This window comes from Brienomyrus brachyistius, unplaced genomic scaffold (assembly GCF_023856365.1).
Source record: "Brienomyrus brachyistius isolate T26 unplaced genomic scaffold, BBRACH_0.4 scaffold45, whole genome shotgun sequence".
In the NCBI taxonomy this organism is placed as follows: Eukaryota; Metazoa; Chordata; class Actinopteri; order Osteoglossiformes; family Mormyridae; genus Brienomyrus; species Brienomyrus brachyistius.
The window spans coordinates 2,225,668-2,251,337 of record NW_026042320.1 but is presented as its reverse complement, the minus strand read 5'-3'; the positions used below and the strand labels follow the sequence as shown (position 1 = coordinate 2,251,337).

Here is a 25,670-nt window from a genome sequence, read left to right as displayed (position 1 = left end):
TAAGACAATGGGCGGCATCGGCGGAGTCCCTGAGACGAGCCCAAAGTAAAACCTTGTACAAACTACCGCAACAAAAGGTGCGCCGTCACAGCCGCTGAGGTTGACACATGTTATGATGTGGGCTGCCCCCGGCTGAGCCTCTGAGGTGAACGTACGTGTGGTTCAGGTAAACATCGGCTTAATCTCCGAGGCACCCACATGCTCAGTAATTGGCAGACACTGAGCCTTTGGGGAATTATATAGGTCGAGGGACCCGAATAATCAGAGGCTGACATTGTCTTAAATGGTGGCGGTTTCCGTACCTCTAAGACAAACCCTGTGGAACGAGCCCACGGATCGCCCTGTCGGCCGAGGCGAATCTGGCGGACTCCTTCGTCAGGGGTAAACTAGAGTTGGTAATCTAAAGGAGAGTCCCGAAGTAATCCGAACAACATAAACGTCATGACTACAATATACTGAAATAAGGTCATTAATAAAATGGAGTCAGATATATGTCTAAAAGAATATCTTGTATATTAAAAAGGGTAAGTAATTCCCAGGAGCGCTTGGAAGGACCAACACGCATTCACAGCCTTCGGCTGCGCCATTGGATTCCGCCATTGGGCCAGTGGGCGGCTCCCTACAGTATCTCATTTTTAAGGTCCCTGACATTAGCTGCCTCAACCTCCAGGGAAATTTTCCCTGACTGGAGAATTATATTCCTGTCATCAATGCACTGCAAAACTTTTACCCAAATGGTCAAAAGCACAATAGCATCAAATGAGCTAAAGTACTTTCTGAGTCCGAAAGCTTCTGCCCTGGCCTCATTTGAAAGACTGCATGTGCTTAGTATAGCACTCAGGGCCTCTTTTACCCGTGGCAAATGTTTTGCCACAGGTTTGACAGCATCTATTCGAGCACTCCATCGAGTGTCAGATAAGTTATGCAGAGAGCAGCCTACAGTGTCTTTGAATATAGCCCATCGCTCTGGACTGGCACTTACAAAACTGTACAGGCGATTGATGTAGCCAAAAAATGTAGAGGCTTCAGGGCTAGAGCCTGCTGCGTGCACACCCACAAGGTTCAATGTATGGGAAGCACAAGGTGAAAATGTGGCAAGATTATTTTTTTGTAAAATTTGGGCCTGGACTCCCTTGATCTTCCCAGACATATTTGCCCCATTATCATAACCTTGCCCCCTGCAATCACTAATGTCTATCCCTTGATCCATAAGCACACTCTGTATCATTCCTGCTATTTCACTTCCTGTTTTCTTGTAGAAATCCTTGAATTCAAGAAATCTTTCTGTAATTTCCCAGTCTTTCATATTTTTATTGTAATGCACATATCGTATGAGCACAACATTCTGCTCAGTGTGAGAAATGTCAGGCGTAGCATCACAAATGATCCCATAATATATGGCATCTTCCCTTTCCTTCAAGATGTTTTTTTGCACTCTGGCCACACAATTCAATAAACTCATTCTGGATGTCTGAGCTCAAATAATGAGTTAACCTGCCTTCTTTTCTGGATGCCTTCACTTTCTCTAAGTGGTCTTTCAACAGTGGGTCATAATGGGACAAAAGCTCTAAAGTCCCTAGGAAATTTCCATTATGGACATCACCTAAGTCTTTTGTTTTACCCCTGAAAGGTAAATTTCTTGATGCCAAGTGTAGAGTTACATCAAGGAGCCTCTGCAAGAGAGCTTTATTTCTCTCAATTTCAGACTGTAACTCTCTCTGCATCTGCATGTTGATGCCACTTGCAGTTCTTTCAGAACACTGCAGACTTTTCCATTTTAAATAGCAGTCCCTGTGAGCCCTGTTATTCTCATGATTTGGGAGTTTATCATACATACGACGCCACTTAACATCACACATCTTGTACCCCTGGTCACTATTCAGAAGACTATGAGAAGGTCTTTTCTGCCCCTGAGAGAAAAGAACACATGGGATGCAGAACAGTGCATCTGTACTCTCACTATAAATCAACCAATCCCTTCTCATCTTTACTCTACCATTTGCTGCCTTACAGTATTTCAAGTAGTCTGGAAATGGCTTTCCCTGTGAATCATGAGGCATGTCTCTTTCTTCTTTTTGTGCCAATTTACAAACGATAGTTGCTCTGTCTTTGTCAGTTAATTTTGTAGGCCACAAACCTGGGTCAACTGACAACAGGTCATGCGGCTCAGTATCTAAAGTGTCCATCTTATCTTCACTCTGTCCCTTAAACTGTAAGCTCCTCACTTCTTTCTCCTCCTCATCTGAGCTGCTGCTGCTACAGATTCTCTCCTGAGCCTCCTCTGCTGTTTTAAAATCTCTTTCTGTGACCTCCCTGACAGACTGGCTTGAGGAGCATCCTGGCCCTAGTGTATACAAAAGACGTATACATAATTCATTCAGAACATGTCTACACTGAAAGAGGTTCTGTACCACACTATTATGCTGATATGAAATGAGTTTGACTAGTTAATCAGTATTAAAATAAATTATAATAGTATGTAGAATACCCCTTAATACTATATAATTTTCAGCAATATTCAATATCCATTGAGCATTATTCTCAATCATTCTACATAATAAACCTGATTAATAATTTACTGTTTCTGCATAAAATCAATCTACAAAAAGAAAAATTCATCTTTAATATTGACTAAGTAAGGCTATGTCAGACATTGAAATAGTATAATTAATGCTTATAATCAAACTGCAATGCCTTTTAGCCTGTTTTTAAAAGGATGGATCTCAGTGACATTCTGGTTACTTCCTTCTTCAACTGGGAGAAGAGCCGGGGGAACTTCGTGAGGAAGAGTGGGTGAGGGCGAGGCTGCATCTGTACAGTATTAGGAAGATCTCATTATTAGTGAACTATCTGCTATCATACACGGTGGTAGTATTTAAAGTCCGCCAGCATAGTTAGCCAATAAGATAATGCTGGCATATTTGCAACAAATTCAAGATCTATATCTGGACAAAAAATTACATATTTAATTTTCATTGGTGAAAAACGTAACCTGTTCTATTCAGTATCAGATAACGTTAATGGTTCGCTATGCAAGTAGCGCCAACATTACATCAAAGGAAGCTTCGTGAATACCTTTCTTTTCGAAAAACTTAGTGAGTAATTGTCGGCCCGTTTTCTCTCTCTGCTCTATGTAACCTCGCTTGTCGTTTCCGATGACCGGACTTATGCTTCTTTGTTGAACTTGACATATCTGCACCTGCTCTCACTCAGCAGCGACACTCTACGCTAGGTAGGATGGGCTGAACCATGCAGTGAATCAGAGAGGGGTGTAATTTGACTGGAGATGCAGAAATAAGCCGTAATTTTGTTTTATTTGTAACTCTTTTGTAGATACATTTTTTAATTTCTTTTACTTTACTGCTAGTAGTGTTATTATTAATAAAGCAGATCTCTGGGGGCCCCTAAAGGGCGTGGGCCCTTAGAATTGTCCCAACTTTCCCCCCCTTAGCGGCGCCCCTGGCGACTCCAATGACAAGACTGGGGAAACATACTTTGTTGTGGAGTTAAATACATAGGACTAATGAAAATAAGTGTAAACAGCTAATGACATCGGGATTCCATACGAGGTTAACGAGGGGCGTGGCACACAGGAGAAGCGGACAAGCGGGGCATGATAATTGTAAGATAGACCACCTTGAGTTGTTGGACTGTCACTTAGTACCGGAAGGCGGAACACAGTTCTGCATACAAAGGTCGGCGTCAGTTGACCTGCAGCGGCATACCTGTAAGTTTACATATCTGCAAGCTGCCTGTAAACCCTGCTGACTAGTTTGTACAAAAAATGAGTCTATGACAGGTTACTGGTGATTTTATATGACATTATTAGGAATACAATGCATTGTATATGAAATAAAGTTACGTCGAAAAAGCAGACGTACTGGAGCAAAACTAAATATACTAAAAACGTTTGTTTATGAAGGGTGTTTGAAAAATGTCATTTGCTATTATTAACCAAATTTGATGTCGTTAGTGTAATTTATGTTGAACTTTAATTGTAAATTGTGACAAAACCAGACATGTGGCGGCAAATTGGAAGCCATATTCTAAAACTACAGGAAAAACTGTAGAACATGCACTTGTTTTTTGTTAAATCACCTAACAAAACATTTTAAAATGTCGCCCAGTGTATTATATGTCTATGTTATATCTTTATTTAGGCCATATGTGCTCTTGATGTGTTATTTCTCAGTGAGCTGGAGGGATTAAACAAAAACATCCTTTTAGAAATGTGTGAGGAAGTAAGTTCTTTTCTTTTTGAAAAGTAGTGTATCTGTCAGGTTTGCGGCACAGAGAAATTAAATATTATGTTTCACTCCTCAAGGTCAAGACTCTGGTCTCCAGCTCACTGCTCTCTGTTACATTTCCATGGCCATTTTGTCCGATAGTATTATTGGATTTTTCTGTGCTATATTTGTATGTGTAGTTATTGTCTGCTGTATAAATCATTATAAATAAGTTTCTTTTCCTTGTGATGTCTGTGCTTAATAGTATTAAATAGGAGTAAAAGAAACTGCAGTTTCCTTAGTAATGTATTTCATGAACTGATATTTTCCCAACAAAACCCATGTATGCATTCAAGCCTCTGTCATGGTTTGTACATAATATTTGCAACAACCATTATAAAAATTTTGCAGAATATGTACTACAAGCCTCTCCAGTTGCAGCCAGACCCAAATCCAAATTCATATATGATATCTTTATATATGTGTGTATCAACATTCCTACAAAACCATGAGTTACATAATATATCCAAATGCAGGGAATTTCAGTGTGAGTCCTGACGTCCTATGCGTACTGCTGTACTTCCCTACACAAGGTGAGTTTATATTAGTCACAGAAACATCTTAGCCAGTCATTACTGTGTAGTCGTCACATGTTGAACTCTGCAATTAAAACTCCTTGTTTTTGGTCTGTGAGGGTGTAAAATGTCTCTCCTTTGTCACCTACAGTAAGGCTGACATTTGGTTAACTGAAATATACAAAATATAAATTTAAAAGGAAGACAATTTTATCCAAATCCACATTTATATGATGGGGGGAAACACGTTATGGTCATATGGGTGTAATGAACTCTGTTCATCTGTTCACTCTGATGTACCAAATTCAATACAGGAGAGAATTCATACTAATCTGTAGAAAATAATCTGAATAACCTACCAAGTCAAGAGCTTTAGGATGAATGATCTAAATGAAAAGGTAAAAGTGAAAGATTTTGCCTGACTTTCTCCAGCTTTGTCTGAAACATCATCTCTATCTTACAGAGGTGTTAAATACCGTTATATCATTATGGAAGGTTTACTGTTGATCAATTGAGATTACAGTCTTCATGTGCGTCTTTTTATTCATATAAACCCTCGTCTTTAATGTATAAGAGCAGGGTATCTGCAGATTCTTAAAAAATGTTACATTGGATTTTCCAAAATTAAGGCCTTAAATATCTTTAAAAATGACTAGTAGTCCTTAAATCCAGAGTTCAAAGGTCTTAAAATACCACAGACCCAGTAAACAAGATTGCTATATGTTTTTCTGGTAATCTATAAAGAATTTGGTGAATTTCTAATTGGTGTATTGCATTTTTGTGTATGAGATCGGAATGAGCGGAACCGCCAACATTTCCGTTGTGTTTGTGGGAGGGGTGCTATTTCAGGGACGCACATTAGCAGTTTGTTGCTAGTGGACACGTCATTCATGGAGAAGTGCAAGTTTAACGTTAACTGGGTTGGATAATCCCACATTTGCGACATGGTTAAAAGCAGTTCCAGGTAATAGCTATGAGACCCCTGTACGCTGTGCAAGAAGCTTTTTAAACTTGGTTCAGTGGGAGTTAAAGCTGTAGAGTCACATATGCACAGCGTGAAGCACAAAGCTGCTGCCATAACCCGCCAACAGGCGCCTGCCATTTCTCACTTCTGTTCCGTCTCAACAGTTTCTCAGACTTCAGCTCCATCTCCGAACCCACAAGTGACCGCCACATCAGTTACAGTGACAGACCTCAGGTCTACCTTTGGGTCCAGCGCTACCCTCCAGGCAGAGGTACTGTGGTGCCTGCACAGCGTAACAAGACACCAATCCTACAACGCTAATGAGAGAGTTGGGGATATGTTTCTGTGTGTCCATTCATTTCTACATAGAGTTTTAATCCCGTTTACATGAAAAGCTGTAGTTATATTGCCCCTGACAATTCCAAATTTCTATTTGCAGCAAACTGACAACCCGAATAAGCCCAGGACACTGGAAAATACTTGAACAACGTGGTAAAGTGGATTTCAGCCTTTTCTGTTGTTACATTTGTATGTTTCCCGACTAGGAAATCGCAATAAACTTCACGTGTGGTAAAGACAAAACAGCCTATTTCACAAGATTTGATTTGGCTCCTGACATCATTAAACTCCGCGTGGTCGATGTCAACAGTGGCAGTTTTACTTTGATGTTTGATGAGACCCTCAACCAAACAACTAAAACCAAGCAACTGGACCTACATGCTCGTTACTGGAAAGAGAATCAAGTCCAGTCCAGATAGCTGGGATCCCAATTCATGGGTCATAGAACACCTTAGGATTTACTACACCACTTTAAAGTAAGTTATAAGCCAACACTAATATCTAAATCTAAATACCTGTAGTCTAACTATAGCTGTTTTGTTTTGAAATGATGCATTATTATTATTCTTGCATTCGTGTTGGAATCTGTAACAGAGAACACATTTTATTTTTCAACTGGAAAATGCGTAAATCTAAAAAAAACAACACATTTTTGAAAATTTCACAATAATAAAATATGACTTTCCCGTGCAGCAGTTCTAAGTTTTACTTGTTGTGATAGATGATCACCTAGTCTATATATGCTTGATAAATGACACTCAGTTTTTCATCAGCTGCTTTCAGTCTCCATGGATGGACCAAATGTAAACTGGAAGTTTTTAGAACTGCTTCATGAAGAACAGCATGAGCAGTATGAGGGCACTCAGCTGATTGTGGTTGGGAGCTGTGGCCTTCAAACCCCATATAATGCCAGCAAATGTGGTTTCTCCTTATGGCAGCTAGAGGAAGTTTGAAAGCCATTTGTATTATCTTCCATAGTGTGCCAGCAAGGAGAGAGGACTTCACTGCTTTTACTAAATCTGCAAAATTTCCACTTGCATCCTGTAGCCACCGATGGCTTAAACTTACCAGTAGCAGAGAGCCCTGGAGGTGTGGCCGTCTCTGACCAGGTACCTGGATGCAGTCAGAATGAGGAAGCTACCAAATCCAGGAACTGCATCGTTTGACACCCTTGAAGCTGCTCAGACAGACCCCTCATTTTCGCAAAGCTACATTTCTACATTTCTGCTATCACCAGGACCTTCACTCCTTTCTTGACAAGATATCAAACTGATGAACCAGTGATGCCATTCTTAGCCACAGACTTGGCTGAGTTGATGAAGGTAATATCCTAGCATTGGACAGGTTGATTTATTTACATTTCTCCCTGAACATAATCTGTCCTCAGGTTAGTGTTTTACCTGATTAATATGTGATTAATATGAATGATTTATTAATTATATACAGATACTCATACCCACACATCCATCCATCCATCCATCCATTTTCCAAACCGCTTATCCTACTGGGTCGCGGGGGGTCCGGAGCCGATCCCAGAAGCAATGGGCACGAGGCAGGGAACAACCCAGGATGAGGGGCCAGCCCGTCGCAGGGCACACTCACACACCAGTCACTCATACACGCACACCTACGGGCAATTTAGTAAGTCCAATTAACCTCAGCATGTTTTTGGACTGTGGGGGGAAACCAGAGTACCCGGAGGAAACCCCACATGTGACCCAGGCGGAGACTCGAACCCGGGTCCCAGAGGTGTGAAGCAACAGTGCTAACCACTGCACCACCATGCCGCCCCAGGGTGCACCTTGACATGAGAAATTACAATGGGAGGCAAATGGTAGAGGAGCTAGACAGTAGTGGTTACATCACCAATGACAAGTCCCCTCCCACCAGGATCAGCAGCGACCATATGCTGAGACACCGGGGTACTAAAGGGCTTTGAGTCCCAGGGAGCAGACATAAATACTCATTTATTGGATCGAGGCATCATCCATCCATCCATCCATTTTCCAAACCGTTTATCCTACTGGGTCGCAGGGGGTCCGGAGCCTATCCCGGATGCAATGGGCACGAGGCAGGGAACAACCCAGGATGGGGGGCCAGCCCATCGCAGGGATCAAAGCATCAGATAAATGTAATTTATGCATTAATAAGATATTCCTACAGAGCAATTTCTAAAAGACATGGCAGTGCCCTAACATCTCATGTAATAAACCCTTTGGCATCATCTGCTGCCTTATTCAGCCTAACCCAATAGTCCAGAGGATCCTCCCTAGCATCTGACTTGGTTGAACAAAAATCTACTGGAGGCATCCCAGAATGCACAGTCAAATAAGAATGCTGCTTCAGGACACTAAGGACTGCATCCACATCTCCAGTGGCAGTGACAGTGTCATTACTATGCAGCCATGCTCTGACCACATCTCTGGCACATCCCATCAGTCTGCTTGTGCCTGCAGTAGGGATGGGTGAACCTAAGCATTCAGAGGTTTCCCCAGCAGATAGACTATTTTGCATCTTAGGGAGGGCACTGAGGTAGAGATTGGTAAACAACTTCACAATATTATTCTTAACCTGCCAGATCTGGATTATCCCTTCTGTCAGAAATCTTGCAGGCAGAGCCCACTTGAAGCAGAGCCGAGAGGTAGGGCTACATGTTAAACTAAAGGCAGAAAAATACTTGCTTTTCATTACACACTTATGTACGTACGTACAGCCGCGGTCCGTATCCTGCGTTCTTTGCGTCGGTTTTTGTGCACGTACTCAAAAATTAACGGAACGTATACGGAGATGCAATACCTGCATAATTTATAGGGGGCAGTGTTGCGAGATCTGCAGTCAACAGTCAAGATGTCCACGTTTGAGGACCTGTTGATTGAGCAGGTCCGCAATTATCCTCATCAAAATAACGTGTAATAATAGATGGCAAGAGATTTCAAACATCCTGAATTTTAATTTGGAAATTTGTAAAAACAAGTGGCAACAAGTGCGAGACCGGTATGTTAGAGCGCGGAAAATGTTAGTCGCGAAACGAAGCAGTGATCCTGCTGACCTGATGTTTTGCAATTATCCACCGTCTGGACTGGATGAAGTGTCACCTCAACCACAAAACTACTGAAACTAATTTCCCTAGAATTGACACGGTAAGTGTTTTTTTTACTTATTGTTCTGAATAATATCCATCCATCCATCCATTTTCCAAACCGCTTATCCTACTGGGTCGCGGGGGGTCCGCAGCCTATCACAGAAGCAATGGGCACGAGGCAGGGAGCAACCCAGGATGGGGGGCCAGCCCATCGCAGGGCACACTCACACACCATTCACTCAAACATGCACTCCTACGGGCAATTTAGCAACTCCAATTAGCCTCAGCATGTCTTTGGACTGTGGGGGGAAACCAGAGTACCCAGAGGAAACCCCACGACGACATGGGGAGAACATGCAAACTCCGCACACATATAACTCAGGCGGAGACTCGAACCCGGGTCCCAGTGGTGCGAGGCAACAGTGCCAACGACATGGGGAGAACATGCAAACTCCACACACATGTGACCCAGGCAGAGACTCGAACCCGGGTCCCAGTGGTGCGAGGCAACAGTGCCAACGACATGGGGAGAACATGCAAACTCCACACACATATAACTCAAGCGGAGACTCGAACCCAGGTCCCAGTGGTGCGAGGCAACAGTGCCAACGACATGGGGAGAACATGCAAACTCCACACCTGATGAACCAGTGATGCCATTCTAAACTCCTGCACCACCGTGCCACCCCAGACTTTAACTTGATTTATTTAAAATATTTCCTAGAATTGCGTATACTAAATTCAACCCAAAAAAGCGAGTGCAAATTATTGCATCATTTAATTTGAGTAAATTCTACAGTTTATTTATTTGCAGTTTACGTACTGAATTACAGTGCATTGCAGCATTTTATCAGCAAGGTTCTCATAAATATTGCCCTACTTTCTACAGTATTGTGCTATTTTACTGATAAACAGTGTTACTGTGATAATTTCACTGTTTATTACAGCAGGGGTGCAGATTGAACCCACAACCCTGGAGGTGTAAGGCTACAGTAGGAGCAATGGGCCACTATTGATACTGTGAGAAATGATGTATTTTTAATCATACACTATAACTGATGTGCCGCTACACTGCTTGTGTATGCTCTGCACCATGTCTTTCTCCCTTACTTGTCTTTCTTGTTCTCCACACCTTGTGAGCTTCAACATGAGCTGATTGATTGTTTTTCATAAGGCCCCAGGTTAGTTAGGTCCAGTCTCCTGGAAAATCACTAGAATGTGTCCTTGGCTTTGGAAGCTAAGAACACCTTATTTTCAGGGAGAGTCCTGTAATATTTATTTTAATAAATTATTTTTATTGATAAACCTTCATACTGATAATCCTCTTTTAGTGGTCCTAAAAAAACATGATTTAAGACACATTTCATGATTCAGTAACCCTACTTGTCCAATAGATGGCAGTGTAGTACTTCGACTAAGACGTGCTATGGAAATTGCTGGTAAAATATAAAGCTCGTTTTCCATTTTAAACGTTTGTCTGACTGAAATGCCCACATGTTGTACATATGTTATTGTACTATACGTCTAACCTTCAGCGTTATATGCCACACCTACCTCAGTTATCTGCAGCAATAAAATATGGATGTGTAATTGGACAGCTGCAAGTCAAGTTGTAGAATCGATTATTTTTCTAAACGTTTATCTGTCTGATTTTACAGTAAAGTATGCATGGAGGCATGGTACAATAAGGTGTGAATAAGTTGAAAATATACATGAAATATAATAAAATAATAAATATTTGTAAACATTTAACTAGATAAAGACAGCTTCACAGTACTTATATAACCCTGCACAATTTAGAATATCATCACGGCTCCCTGGAAATGATCAGTTATCATTATAGTACAAATAAGCAGTTATCCAGACATCCCAAGTCTCCCGCATATTGACAGCGGCTCCCTGATGCTCCTAAATTAAAAAAATATATATTCCGGAAACTAGAGCAAGCAAACAAGAGCATGCACGCGAGACAGTAGCGCGCACTAATGAGCAAGTAAATGAGCTAGGAATGAGCGAGAGAGAGAAGGATAGAGAGAAAGAGAGAACGTGCATATGTGTGGATCCCTATATGTGTGACTCTTCATGTAGTCAGTGCTAGACAGACAGCATCCTGATTGGTTTACTTAGCCATATAAGCCAATCATATTTCAGTGCGGGCGGGCTTTTATTTAACTCCTAGAGAACCGAAGGTATCGGTTCCATGGAGCGTCACGGCGGAGGGAGAGTGTCTCAAAAAACGAAAATATAAAATGCATTTCACCACAGACTACACAAAAATGTGTCCTTGTTTAATAAGGATGAAAAATAATGACAATGTTACGCGCTGAACTGTTTGCAACAGTGATTTCAGCATTGCTCATGACGGTTTAAACGACTGTAAAAGGTACGTCCAGGTGAGTTTAACAAGTGTCATTTAATTTTCTGTATTATTCAGGTAAACACTGGTTAGACACTTGGTTAGTTGTCATGAAAAGACCAAACTCCCTGAAGGCTTTTGTAAAGTAGCAATGGAATATAATTAAGGAATTTACATATAGTAAAAGAATAATCTACTTATATTATTGTCAAAATAATACATAATATTGGCCGTCGTAATTCAGTGCGTTGCCTAGATTAAATTAATGAACATATATATATATATATATGAGGCAATACAGAAATTCTGTTCTGTAAAATTAAGTTTGTTGAAAGCTAAATAAATTGCCGTGCATAGGATACAGTGAAATTAGGTTGGTAAGAGCTTTTTTTTAACGTTAGTACTACTAAATCTCATTATGGCGGCGTCAGTCAGACATAAACACGCGAGAGTCTGACTGCGGTCAACGACGTTGTGTGGCGCCAGCGGCAGGCGGTTGTCATGGTTACTTTGCCACAAACCGGCCAAAGTTCGCGCCCTTTGAGTAAGACATGTCCGACGTTGGAGCTCCGGCAAACAAAACCAAAGCCGGATTTATTTAGATAATTTCTGCCTAAACTTTATTAAACTAATACATGTATGTTCCGTGGTAATTTTTGTACTTATCGATGTAGCTGGGTTTTGATAGTTTAGAAGTTAATTGCGACTTTTTAGCTGGTTAGCTAGTTCTTGCTAGTTGGTACTAGCATTGCACTGTGTTTTCGTTGGTGTACCTCTGGGTTTTTTGTGTCTGTTAATCTATTAACTACTACAGGGAAGTTTACATCGTTTTTGATAGTGAGTCAGACATACCTGTGTATTAATATGTTTTTCGGGTTGTGTGATTTCCATACATGTATATAGTTGCCACTTGGTTTACCATAGCTTGGTGTTAACTACAGATCTGATTTGGGATTCTGAAATTGCCCTGGTGTGCAGCACATGTCACACTGTCTTCTGATTACTGGTTGCATTTACAACATGCCACATTATATATAAGTCACAGTATTTTGTGTGTCAGGTATAGAGAGAAATATAATTTTTTTGGATGAATTCAGTTAAACTAATTGAGAGTTAGCTGTAGTAAGCTGCCCTACACACAAACGCTGTGACCCCAGAGGTAAGCTGCTGTTCACCCAAACGCCCTGACTCCACAGGAAGGCTCACATCCAACCGAAGACCGTGACCCCAGAGCTAAGCTGACATGTACCCAAACACCCTGATCGCAGAGTTATGCTGTCATCTACTCAGATGCCCTAATTCCAAAGGTAAAGCTCTTATCCAACCAACTGCATCCAACCAAGCGCCTTGACTCCAGCGTTATGATGACATAAACCCAAACACTCTGATAAAAGAGGTATGTTTTCATCCACTCAGGCTCCTTGATCCCAGTGGTAAGCTGCCGTCTACCGAAACACCCTGATCACAGAGGCAAAGCACTGTCCACCCAAACACCCTGATCCCAGATGTAGGCTGCCATCCACGCAAACACATTGTTCCCAGAAGTAATCTGCCATTCACCCAACCATGCTGATCCCAGAGGTAAACTACCTTCCATCTAACCGCCTTGTTCTCTGGGGTAAGCTGACATTTACCCAAATACCCTGATCCCAGAGACAAGCTGCTGTCCACCCAAACACGCAGACCCCTCAGGTAAGCTCACATCCACCCAAATGCCCTAACCCCAGAGGTAGGCTGCCTGTGACCCAGCCCCCTGACCCCTGAGGTAACCTCGCTTCCACCTAAACACTCTGATCTCAGAGGCAAGCTGACATTTGCCCAAACACCCTGATCACAGAAATAAGCTGCCATCCACCTAAACGACCTACCCCTAGAGGTAAGCTGACATCCATCTAACTGCCTTGATCCTAGGCTGCCCCAGTACATCTAGGTGGTGACAATCCATCCTACAGGGTTGACATGATGTGCTTTCCTGAAGCACACAAAGGACACCTCGGGTTTTATGTAAGTTTGCTTTCTTTTTCTGTGCTTGTGTTTTATTTGGTTTGGATTTTATTTAATGGCATGTACAGAATTTACTGAGCACTTTTTTGATGTTGATCACTGTTAGCACATATTCATCAGTATTAACATTATTAACATTTTATTTTATCTGTTGTGCTGTTTATTCTGTGATTGACCTATTTTGTTCCTAAGGTTACTGCTTTTATGTGTTTTAGGAAGGTGTATGACAGTGTTTTAGCCCGACCCTTGTGCAGAGGTCGGAAGTCTGCGGGTATGTTCCTTTTTGAACTTTTTCTTTTTGTCTTAACTTTTTATTGGCATGCATATAAGGTAACATTTTAATTGTTTTATTGGCCATGTAATTAGATTTTAATGGTGTATAATTGTATTTGTTGGTGGAATTGCTCTTTTGCCTGTTTTAAGGGTAATAGTTCTGCAGGTAGTTCTATTTGTTAAATGTTATCCTTAAAATTCTTATTGTACTGGGTTGGCATTGATTTGCATGGTGTTTCAGCCTTTTAAATTGTGATTTTGTGTTAATGCAAGTAGTACAAGCATAATATTATTTAAAAATCGGCGGGGTGCAGTCTGCGGGTATCGCTTCTTGGCCTTTTGGCTAAGATCAAGTGGATTTTACTGACTTTTTACTGCTTTTTTACGGACTGCGTCGGGTTTTTTAGAGGAAGGCACGGTGAACCTAAGGCGTGACCAGCAGGTGGCTTGACCGCCGCTGCCACGGGGCGACCCGTGCCTTCCTTTTTAGCCTTTTATCCCTGCTTTTATTTCTGTTTATAGTAGGCTGGGGATCCCGCAGTGGCTGGTGGCTTGTCCGCCGCCCTGCTGGGCGAACTGGTGTTTTTTTTTTTTTTAGCTGCTTTTATAGTTTAGCTCTGCTCGACTCATCCCAGATTGGCGGACGGCGGACGTCGGGACCACGGCGGCAGAAGGACTCTGCTCCAGCGGCGACGTCGGTGGACCTTCCCGGATGGCAACGGCCGGCGGACCATCGAGGAAGCCCTTCAGCGGGCCGTGGCTGGTAGCAGGCGGGGGCCTGCGGAATACCGCCCGGTTCTGCTGGAGGGCTGAGGAGGAGGTGGGCACCTTCCCCGACCGGCTGGCCTTCATCCGGGAGGTGGCCTTCAAAGCACTGGGCCTTCATATTCTTTGCGTACAGCGGAATGGCCCCTTCCAATTCTTTGAGGTCACCTTGTCCACCGACGAGAGTTACACCAAGGTCCTGGAGCGGAGCAAGGAGGGGGCCCAGCACCCCCTCCTCGGACGTTACAACATCGAGCCGCTGTGGTGGCCCGACAAGCGGGTAATAACAGTCCATTGTTTCAACCCGCATGTTACCGCCGAGGCCGTTTCCCAATTTCTGACAAAGTATGTGGATCTTCTTCCTGGCCACAGGGACATCCGGGATGAGCTGGGGATCTGGACTGGCCGACGCCAGTTCCAGGCCCGCCTGCGCCCGGACGCTAATGGGGCAGGCGGTTTTAGCCACCCCCCAGCCTATTTTACTCTACAGGGCAATAAGGCATACCTTTTTTATTCTGGACAGCCTCCCTTCTGCCTGGCAGTGCCACAGCTTTGGACACACCCTGGAGTCGGGGCACATGGCCAGGGACTGCAAGGGCCCCCGTCGCTGCATTCACTGCAACGGCGAGGACCATCTGCCCAAAGAGAGAGACTACATATGCCGACGCTCTGTCGGGTAACAGAGCAGTCGGCACGGAGAATGGTGGGGGAGCTCTAGCCCCCACGACTGGGCAGGAACAGCCGGCGACGGGGGCAGGAGGAGAAGCCCTGGTCGAGGTGGAGGAGGCCCCTTCAAGTACGACACCAATGCAGGAGGGGTCTCCGAACAAGGTGGAGCAGCTCGCCCTGGCTCCAGGCGTCAGCAGCAGGCGAAAGAAGAGCGGTGCATCCCCCCGGGGGAGGAAGAAGAGCAGAAGGGAGGCGCAACCCGACGCACCCAGCCCTCCGGCTGCCACCTCGCCAGCAGTGGCGGCCGGGGACCAAGGCCGACAGTGTCCCCCCTCCCCGATGTTAGAGGCCCTCCCTTTCCTGATGTACCCCCTGTGCTGCTGTTGGTTGATTCTCAGTGTTAGTAGTTTGTGAGCCATGCCTGCCATGGACCCCAAAGGGGGGCCGTGCCTGTGGCGGGCTGGGAGTGGAATTTCCCTGGGTCATAGGGATTTTGCCCTCCCTCCTAGGCTGGATGGACAGGATTGTGTGTGGGACTCCTTGGAGTCCCAAAGGGGGAAATATATGGAATATTATTTAGCACTATATAACGTAGAATACAAGTATTATGATATTATTAAAAAGTGTGTCAAATATCCATGATGTAATCATTACAATATAAACATTGCTTTGTGTTGATTACAATATAATCAACTGAGTATGTATTTGCACCTTTTGTTAGTCTGAGATTCTGTTATCTACTTTATGTTAGTCCTGAATCTATGAATATTCTTTTATTAACGTATATTTTATCACAATGTTAAAGGATAAATATATTATCAACCTTTTAGTTAGACAATGTGTAAAAGGCTGAAACTGCCTAGGTTTACTACTGAAGGAAGGGATTCGCCTGAGTTCACCCGAAGTTCACGGCTGAGCATTTTTTAAAAACCAAGTGGAGCTGCTCGCGCCACCATTATGTTCAGCCGAGAGACCAAACGGTAAAAGAAATGATGGACAAACTTGTCACCTAGGGGTGTGGATTAAGGGAAAAAACAATTATTGTGAATGGCTGAAGGAATGATGATGCTTAAGTGACAAGATATTGTTAAATGATAAGAACTTATAAAAATTGGTGTAAAACAGTACTGGACACACTTTTACGTGTCCAGCCTTGGTTGTAACTTCATTGTTGCAATAAAGACTGAATTCTGGATACTGCACAAGCGGACCTCTGACTTCTGATTTGGCGGGGAAGGAGAAAAAACCACGACAGCATCTCACTCAAGGGCACTGATTGGCTGAATTCATGTTGCTATGTGCGTATCTTGTCATAGAAGTTCTAGAATTTTCAAGTATTATATAACTTTGACCTATCACCAGTGGCGCTCATTCTTGATCAAGATGGCTAGGTAAGTGGTAGACTTCTATACAGTTCTGAACTAGGATTAAATATTGGCACTTGATTTTTGAGTCCCCCAAAATACATTTTGCAGGGGGGTGGGGGCGGGTCCCCCACAAAAGAATTAGCTCAGTGATGGGGACGGGGGCAGGGCGTTCCTGGGTTAACACTGATCAACCGGCTAACATTGACTGCTAATGACAATTTGCTGAACAAGAGGGCAAGGTGGTCTTCCACAATGCACTGCTACACTGTTACTTATAAATTTTGGTACTTGGGGAGTGGCAAAGAAAAACCAGTTTTAAACTTTTTTGGCGATTTCTCTCGAAATAAAATCAGTTACAGATTTTCATCCATAATCATCGTTATCGTCAACGACATTTATTTTTAGACTAAAACGAGACGATATCTAAATAAAAATGATTTTGCGAGACCTAAGACTATGACGAAGCGTATTAACACTTTCGTCAACAAATAAAAACGAGAGGAAAATGTTTGCCAGAGACGACATACAATCAGAACTAATGTAGTTCGCATAAGGCAGGGGTATTCAGCTAAAAGTTAAAGAGGTCCATTTGGAGAATTTCTTGAAGCGAAGGTCTGGAAGATCATAATGTCTAACTCTTTAGTGTGACATATTAAGTATCCTATTAGTTGTATCAACATTGCATGTAATCAAAATCTAACTATCAAATGAATTCAGTACAATTCAAAGACTTTTTGACAATATTTATTGTTACGTGACAGAGCTGAACATACATGTATGAGTGCCGATATGTTTTATAATGTTCTCTCATTTACTAGGTTTAAAAGGACAAAAGTTTTAAAAGTATACAGGACTGCATTTCAAAATTAGATAAAATAAAGTGCTTAACTTAAACCGTAAAACCTTAATACAATCGTTTTTATGTCATATATTTTACTGTTCGTGGATTTAAGTATTGGTTTGTATACTGTAATTCCACACCGGTAATTAAATTAAAGTCTCGTTTTAATATAAATACATACGAACTTATCACTTCAATCGCAATTAGAGTAGGATATGGGCGGTCTTATTATTTCGAAACATGTATAAAACGTGACATGTTCTTCTTATATTAGCTTTATATTTGTCGGAGTAACAACGCAAAAGGAATGACAAGCGGTTTCAGGCGAGAGCAGCGTATTTTACTTTTCTTTTCAAATAAAACGCGGGGTTGCCAACTTCGACTAGCTGGCTGGAGTGAGATTTTCAGTTCGAGTTGTCAGCACACATATGTAGCAGTTCGTACCTTGTAAATAGTCTGCTTTTGTATTTACCATGTATAAATTGGACGTAATTTTAGGTTTATAATGGTATAATACAGTAAGATTGCCGTAATATTTCCTGCGTGAGTCTGAAAGCGTATCATGCCAGAAGCTTAAGGTCTGTCAACCATGAAAACGTACGCTTTTTTTTTGTTTCACCTGATTTATATAACAAATAACATTACTTTATACAGTTGTTAAAAAGCGGAAACTTCAACGAACATGAAATCACCTGAAAGAGAGGTTTTTTGGCTCTATATACTCATAAAATTGTTGCCTTGGGGTAATTATTTTGATGTTGAAAATGTTCAAATAGAATGGTTGCAATACCTGCTACCGTTGAGAGGTATGTTTTCAACGTTTGGATTTTTTTTCTTGATAATGGGTATAAATCCCTTATTGGTCTTTTTCTTTAAACATATTTGAGAATTTCAGGTGAAACATTTAACAGCGAACAATAGTAAATAAAAATATCGCAAATATTTATTTTAATATTTTTATTTTAATATTCAGATAGAGCAGGCCAGGTGGCACTATAGCCTGTGCACTTTTTCTTTATTTTTGCATTAATGGCATTACTGATTTTAGTTTCCAGGTGAATGAACATGTTTATGTTTCAAATAAGAGTGAAATCTTTGTCACTGTGCACTGCACAGTCAGACCTTAACACCGTTCCTTAACATTGGTTTAATTTCATCTTGGTGAACATAATGACTTTCAGAAATCGAAGGGAAACTTTAAACATTATTCTTTGAACTTTTCATTTTAGTCGACTAAATCAACTGGTTGGGCGGCATGGTGGTGCAGTGGTTAGCACTGTTGCCTCACACCTCTGGGACCCGGGTTCGAGTCTCCGCCTGGGTCACATGTGTGCGGAGTTTGCATGTTCTCCCCATGTCGTCGTGGGGTTTCCTCCGGGTACTCCGGTTTCCCCCCACAGTCCAAAAAAAAACATGCTGAGGCTAATTGGACTTGCTAAATTGCCCGTAGGAATGCATGTGAGAGTGAATGGTGTGTGAGTGTGCCCTGCGATGGGCTGGCCCCCCATCCTGGGTTGTTCCCAGCCTCGTGCCCATTGCTTCCGGGATAGGCTCCGGACCCCCCGCGACCCAATAGGATAAGCGGTTTGGAAAATGGATGGATGGATGGAAATCAACTGGTTTTACTCAACTGTAATCTTATGAAATATAGTTGACCAAAACTAAAATATTTTAGATGACCAAATTATCACTGAAACTAAATTACATTTTAGTCAGAAGACTACGACTAAAACTAAATAAAAATTTGTCAAAATTAACACTGGTTCGTATTAAGTGGATAACTTTTGCCAAGTGATACATTTTATTGACCGGGGGAGGGGGGGCGCCACGAGAATTAATACCATACAGGAGAATGCTCGGTATGCCATATGCTCTGTATTTGTATTTCCTGTAGCTGCATTGAGTATATTAGCATTATTGTTCATATGTGTACTGCCACTATAACAAGTGCATATATACGTGACAGTAAAACTTTCTGGGCATCTACATTGATAAAACTTAGGTGATAGTACTGTTTTGTTATTAAGTACAATTATTAGATTGAACCGGCTTATTTATTTGCTCTTTAAGAGGTTTTTACTGTTGTCTGGTGTGCTGTAGTGCAACCTGTCTGACCGATACCTTTTTCTCCTCTCAGCACTAGGAGAATGGAGAAAGCAGTGGATTGGACAGATGACGAGTACTGGGCAGCCTGGGATAAGTGGGATGAGGTGATAGATTGGGGAGATGAAAAGTCTTCACCCACAACACCTCCCTCTATCCAGGCTGGCACCAGCACTGGAGACGTGGATGTTGGGGTGGATCATCACCAGCAGCCAGTATTCAAACGTATGTATTTCAGAGCTTTTTTTTTTACATTAATTGGAGACAGTCTGATCATAATTGGAGTTTAAAAAATTGGTCGGCACTATGAAAATGATTCTCACTGATTGAATAACAGCAGAATAGTTGCTGAAATTATATTACAATGTACAATAAAGAGAAATGTTTCTGTGCAACAGGCCAGCAAAAGAAACTGGTTTTGAGGATGAGACTCCATCTGTGTGTCCAGCCTCAGCCTCAACAAGCGGCGCAGAAAGTAAATGACAGGGAGGAAGAAGCCGCAGTTCTGTCTAACATGTCATCTTGGAGGGAACCTGTTACTCAGGAACACAGGGAGTCAAAAAGGCATAAGGACCCATTCTCCGTGCCTGGATATGAGACCCACCACTGGCCCAGAGAAAAATACTGGTCGCGACAGCCAGCAAAGACAGTCATTGATGAAAATATCATCCTGGGCTTCTGCAATGGCCTGATGGCTTTTTCACTGTCGTGAAAATTATGAATTTTAAGAATTTATATTTATTATGTAATAAAAATTTCAAGCTAATGCTGTCTCAGCCAAATTCTGTCCTCTATGTCCATCAATAATGCAATGAAAAAGAAAATATATCAAGCATCTCAGTAGATACTGACTGTATTGAATTGCACTGGGATAGTGAATCCCTGGGAGAAAGTTCGATGTAGGCAGGGTTTCATCTATTCTGTTATATAATCATGTGTGACAAATTGCAGTAATGGAAAAAAATAATCCTATTAGAATCTTACATACCTGGATCATGTCCCCCCTTAGTCTCCTTTGCTCAAGGCTGAATAGATTCAGCTCAGCTAACCTCTCCTCATAAGACATTCCTCTAAGACCAGGAATCATTCTTGTAGCCCTACATTGAACCCTTTCAAAGGCAGCAATGTCCTTTTTAAGGTAAGCTGGATTTATGAATTTAACGCTATTGTGCATTTAAAACACACAAATAGTTCAAATCAGCAGTTATGGTTTTAACGGTAAGGTGACCAAACCTGCACACAATATTCTAGGTGGGCTCTTACCAAGGAATTATCCATCCATCCATTTTCCAAACCGCTTATCCTATTGGGTCGTGGGGGGTCCGGAGCCTATCCCGGAAGCAATGGGCACGAGGCAGGGAACAACCCTGGATGGGGAGCCAGCCCATCGCAGGGCACAATCACACACCATTCACTCATGCATGCACACCTATGGGCAATTTAGCAACTCCAATTAGCCTCAGCATGTTTTTGGACTGTGGGGGGAAACCGGAGTACCCGGAGGAAACCCCACGACGACATGGGGAGAACATGCAAACTCCACACACATGTAACCCAGGCGGACACTCGAACCCGGGTCCCAGAGGTGTGAGGCGACAGTGCTAACCACTGCACCACCATGCCGCCCCCCCCAAGGAATTATATAATCTAAATATCACCTCCCTTGACCTAAATTCCACACAGCTAGAGATGTAACCCAATATCATACTGGCCTTTTTAATTGCTTCCCCACATTTGTGAGAGTGGGACATGGCAGCATCAACATACACACCAAGGGTAGTCTACCATTTTGTCTTAGATTATAGCTTCCATTACTTTTCCAGAAGCCTATAGTTTGATGGATTACTTCTATCCTTTTCAATATGGGTGTTATATTAGCATGCTTCCAATCAGAAGGTACCACAACAACAGATACAGATTTATGAAATTATTAAAGGTCGACAAATAATATCCCTCATCTCTTTTAAAACTATAGGTAAGATGCTGTTATGATATCCTGTCTAGGGTTGGAGTGTAACAGTATTCACGGGAAAGGGGAATGGGATAAAGGGACAAACAGGGTGAGGGCAACAAGGGAACACCAGTGGACAAAGGGATATTTTTTTGTATTTTATTCATACACAATACTGACACTAGGAACTAAAACTGGGCCGTCACTGGATCTTCCAACAGGACCATGATCCTAAGCACATGTCCAAATCAACACAAAAATAGTTAGCTGACTATAGGATGAAGCTTCTGCCATGGTCATCTCAGTCCCCTGACCTGAACCTCCCTGGGATCAGTGGAAGACTACAACCACTTCCTATACAACGACTTCCTACAGTGGTGGCCAGGAGCACCAGTGCAAGGGATGAGCACCCCAGGAGCCGGGCAGCGTGCCTTCCTGGGGCAACCCGATGGATCCAGCACAATCCCCTCATGACTCCACCCGGAAGAGTGAGCGGACACACTCCACTCACCTACAGTAGAGGGGAGCTTCTCCAACTGCGGTCGTCTATCACCTCAAGGCAGTTGCTCTTCCTCCGGAGTTTCGCCTGAGGAAAAGAGGTAGGCGAGGAGGTGTACGCTCCAAGCTGAGGAGGAGACCCTTCAGACCACCGCTACTGCCCATCATACTGGCCAATGTATGTTCACTCCAGAATAAAATGGACTTATTGCATGCCAAGTGTCGGGTGGAGCGGTATCACCTGTGTTATTGCCCTGACTGAAACCTGGCTTGATGACACCATCTCAGACTCAGGTTATTCTCTCCAATCAAATCTGGTTATTCTCTCCAATTTTATGATCTGGCGGACTGACAGGACGTCTCAGTCAGGTAAGAAGTGGGGTGGTAGGGTCTGCATCTTTGTCAACGAGCGGTGGTACACGAATATTAAAGTACACCGCATTGTTTGTACACCTGACAGAGATGCTGATTCTATCTGTACGCCCCTTCTACCTTCCGTAAGAATTCCCTACTGTAGTAATTACACTGTAAAAAGTAATACCTAGATCTAACATAAAAAGTGAGGCAAGTGGCTGCATTGGATGTTTTAAGTTGAGTCAACTTGCAGCCTTTTTTAAGTGTAATAAACACTGTAGCATTACTTAATACAAACACAACAAAATCAAGTTGAGTTAACTAATAGTACTAGTATTGCTCAGTTAGATAAACCTACTTTTATTGGTATAGGTAACTTATTTATGGGTTGCTACAAGTAACCTGTACTCATTTTAATTAGGTTTTATTAACTTTATTTTCTCAGTAAAATTAACCTAATCAAATGTGAATAAACATTTTAATTGAGTCCTGTCTATAACCTCAGAAAAAAAATCTAAATGGCTATATAGTCTAAGTACTACAGTGATTAACTGTACATAAACAGACTTTGTCAAAAACAGTTACAAATTAAATTGAAGAAGAAAAAGATGGGAAGATAGATTGAAAATATTTCTATATTTTGACCATTATTTTTAAGAACTTCCAAATTGTGCACACAACACTGTTGAGTATTTACCTTATGAGGTAATAATCGGCACAGAACACAGGCCAAAGTGCACATTAATTAAGGCACTGAATAATGAACAAAAAAGGAAAATAACCAAATTATATTACCTGAGCAACTTGTACCTGTCAAATGAGTTTTAAGATCAAAAACAAACAAAAGAAATCTGTAAAACTAATTATTTCAAATAAAAATATTGGTAAAATTCAGAGACAAATATTTATATCACCCTGAATATTATAAAATTATCTGATTATGTTACAGTACGTTTATGTTGGCATTTAGCAAAATCACCTACCAAAGTGACTGAATTTTTTCTAATGACAGCAAACAATGTCAGATGCCACTGAGAAATAATCTAAGACAACTTGGTAAGGAGGCTTGCATACTTGGATGATGGCTTAGGACGCATGGGGTCCAATCCCACAAAGAGCCTCTGATATATCTCAAATGTATACACCATTTTTGAGGGATACTTGAGGTCGAGGGCATAGGTAAGTCCAAACAGGAGGCAGCATGCTTTCGACAGGTTTGGCACACCTCTGACCACGGGCTGTCCTCCTATGATGATCCCAATCGTGTCGGGCTGATGGCATATGTAAATTTTCAGTGGGCAACTGCCAAGCTCAGCGTGCACCTCTGTTTCATCATGACTCTATTGGTGGAGACAAAAAAGAATCAAGAGTTTGGTCAGACAAACAAGTAATGAGATAAATATGTATACCTCACAATATGAATACATACAAGCAGTAAAATAGACAAGTAGCTCTAAGCACGATACATACGTGGTGGACACTGATGAGGTCTTCATGTCTCTCCCCCATGTACTCAATCAGGCATCTCAGGACCACTTCTCTCCTTTTCTCCACAGAGGCAGATGGATCCTGTTAAAAAGTAAAATCTGATCAAAATTCACAGCCTGATGTCAGATTGCTGTTAAAGGTCCTACTATACATATAGCTCCAGTGTTATCAGGTTCAAAAGTTGGTTCTTCATTTGGCTTTTCCAGAAGAACTCCTTTAAAATCACTCAGAATATGAGGAGTGTGCTTCCTGTGCTTGTGTGCTGTAAATGTTCCATAAATATTGGTTTGAAAATCACACCCTTCAAACACACTCAACAGTCTCATTACTTAAGGTGATGGCCAACATGTGCAAAATATTCTCTCTCTGTTGGAAACCCTTGTGTCCTACACACCACGCATGTAAAGGACAGGACAATCTCAGGTCTTTGTGTCTGACTTTCCACATGACATCGAGACAAATGTGAATGCAAACCACTCCATGTTTTGAAAGAACATGGACATTCCAAGCAGGGGCGGACTGGCCATCGGGAGCACCGGGACATTTCCCGGTGGCCTGACGGTAGTTCTGGCCTGCCGGCTGCCGCTGTGCAGACGATCAGCCTGGCATGTGATAGGCTGGTGTGCAACTACGAATTAATTGACGGATCTCTCAATCTACGAATCAGGCAATGGCGGAGGGAAAATTACACTCCCACATGACCCAACGTCAGCGCACTGCCTAATATCTGGCTATATCCAGAGACAGGGTAAATCTGACTAAATCGTTCAAGAAATGGAGCGTAAACGCAGAGGAGGAGCAGAGAGGGAGCGTATAAAAAGGAAAAAAGCCCTGGCCGCAGACGCAGCAAGCTGCAAAATCCCAGCCATGTTCGCCAGTAAGGGAACAAGTTGGTCAAGATTACATTTACATTATATTTATAATAATTTGGCAGACGAACACTTTCATCCAAATCACTTAGATAATCACAATAGATAAAATTAAACCAACAAACGAGCAACAATATGTAAGTGCTGCTGTGCTGTGTCAAGTTTCGTTTCGTCTACATGTAGCATATTTTTTATATAATAAATAAAAATGAATAAAAAGTAGACAGAATAGTGTTAGTGGGTCAAATTGTTTTAAATAATAAATAAATCAAGTAGATGGTATGGAAAAGAATACAGTATTAGTTATTTTGATTTTTAATTTCTAGTCTACAATATATAGCCTACAATGTTTGTTTGTTTATTTATTTATTTTGAAAAGGTGACAAAGGAAGCGTCAGTAGCACTAGTGCTGCAAATGCTCCTGCTGTTGAGCTAGAGGTGGTGGACAGTTCAGCGTTTGAGTCAGAGCAGGAACCTTCAGGTAAAGTTTAAGATAAGCAAAACTAAACATGCAGGCAGCAGGCTATACTTTTTAAACAACATGTGCTTTTTATGATTTATAAGATCAGTAGTAGGACTGTGATTTTGGGGACATACAACTGATGGCTGCACAATTATAAATACAGATTATTGAACCCGCTTATTTCATATTGCAGAGCAACTAGATGTGCAGAGTGAGAGAGAGAATGATTCAGGGAAAGGTGAAGGAGACAGTGAAAGCCTTGATATCTCTTTTGATTATTTTGCCCGTCCACAGTCTAAGGATTTAGATTTTTTTTTAAGTATCACCCAATTCAAACATCTGAAAGAGCCATTCCTGATGTATTACATTCAAAAGATGGCACAAACAGAAAATGGCTGACATACAATGAAAGTAATCACTCCCTATTCTGCTCAGTATGTCTTGCATTTGCAAAACCTTTAGGCAGTGATTGATGTAGTGAAA

The 25,670-nt window shown here is 42.0% G+C and overlaps 1 protein-coding gene and 1 long non-coding RNA gene across 9 annotated transcripts in view; both read left to right on the top strand.

Moving 5' to 3' along the window:
* The window catches only part of LOC125723089 (uncharacterized), a 46,940-nt gene extending 26,691 nt beyond the window's left edge, over positions 1-20,249 (top strand). The window contains exons 4-5 of the long non-coding RNA XR_007386733.1: positions 19,672-19,789; positions 19,963-20,249. This is a non-coding gene — a long non-coding RNA (uncharacterized LOC125723089). The remainder of the gene's footprint in view (positions 1-19,671; positions 19,790-19,962) is intronic.
* Positions 11,369-16,458, top strand: LOC125723056 (uncharacterized). 8 transcript variants are annotated; one of them, XR_007386715.1, is made up of 6 exons: positions 11,369-11,579; positions 12,739-12,849; positions 12,959-13,546; positions 13,762-13,817; positions 14,455-14,639; positions 15,108-16,458. XR_007386715.1 is itself a non-coding variant. In XM_048999478.1 (6 exons), coding segments are annotated over exons 4-6 (906 nt in total). In that variant the 5' UTR covers positions 11,369-11,579; positions 12,739-12,849; positions 12,959-13,123; positions 13,454-13,544; the 3' UTR covers positions 15,303-16,458. The 8 variants fall into 8 exon arrangements, 7 of the variants coding, with proteins under 7 accessions (XP_048855435.1, XP_048855431.1, XP_048855436.1 ...); XM_048999478.1 differs by having other exon boundaries at positions 12,959-13,123; positions 13,454-13,546; positions 14,455-16,458; XM_048999474.1 differs by having other exon boundaries at positions 11,369-11,569; positions 14,455-16,458.
* Positions 20,250-25,670: the final 5,421 nt, after the last annotated feature.

Coding starts and splice junctions, on each gene's coding strand:
- LOC125723056 (XM_048999477.1), top strand. Junction 13,818..14,454: donor CAGAGGTCGGAAGTCTGCGG/GTATGTTCCTTT, acceptor GACTCATCCCAG/ATTGGCGGACGGCGGACGTC.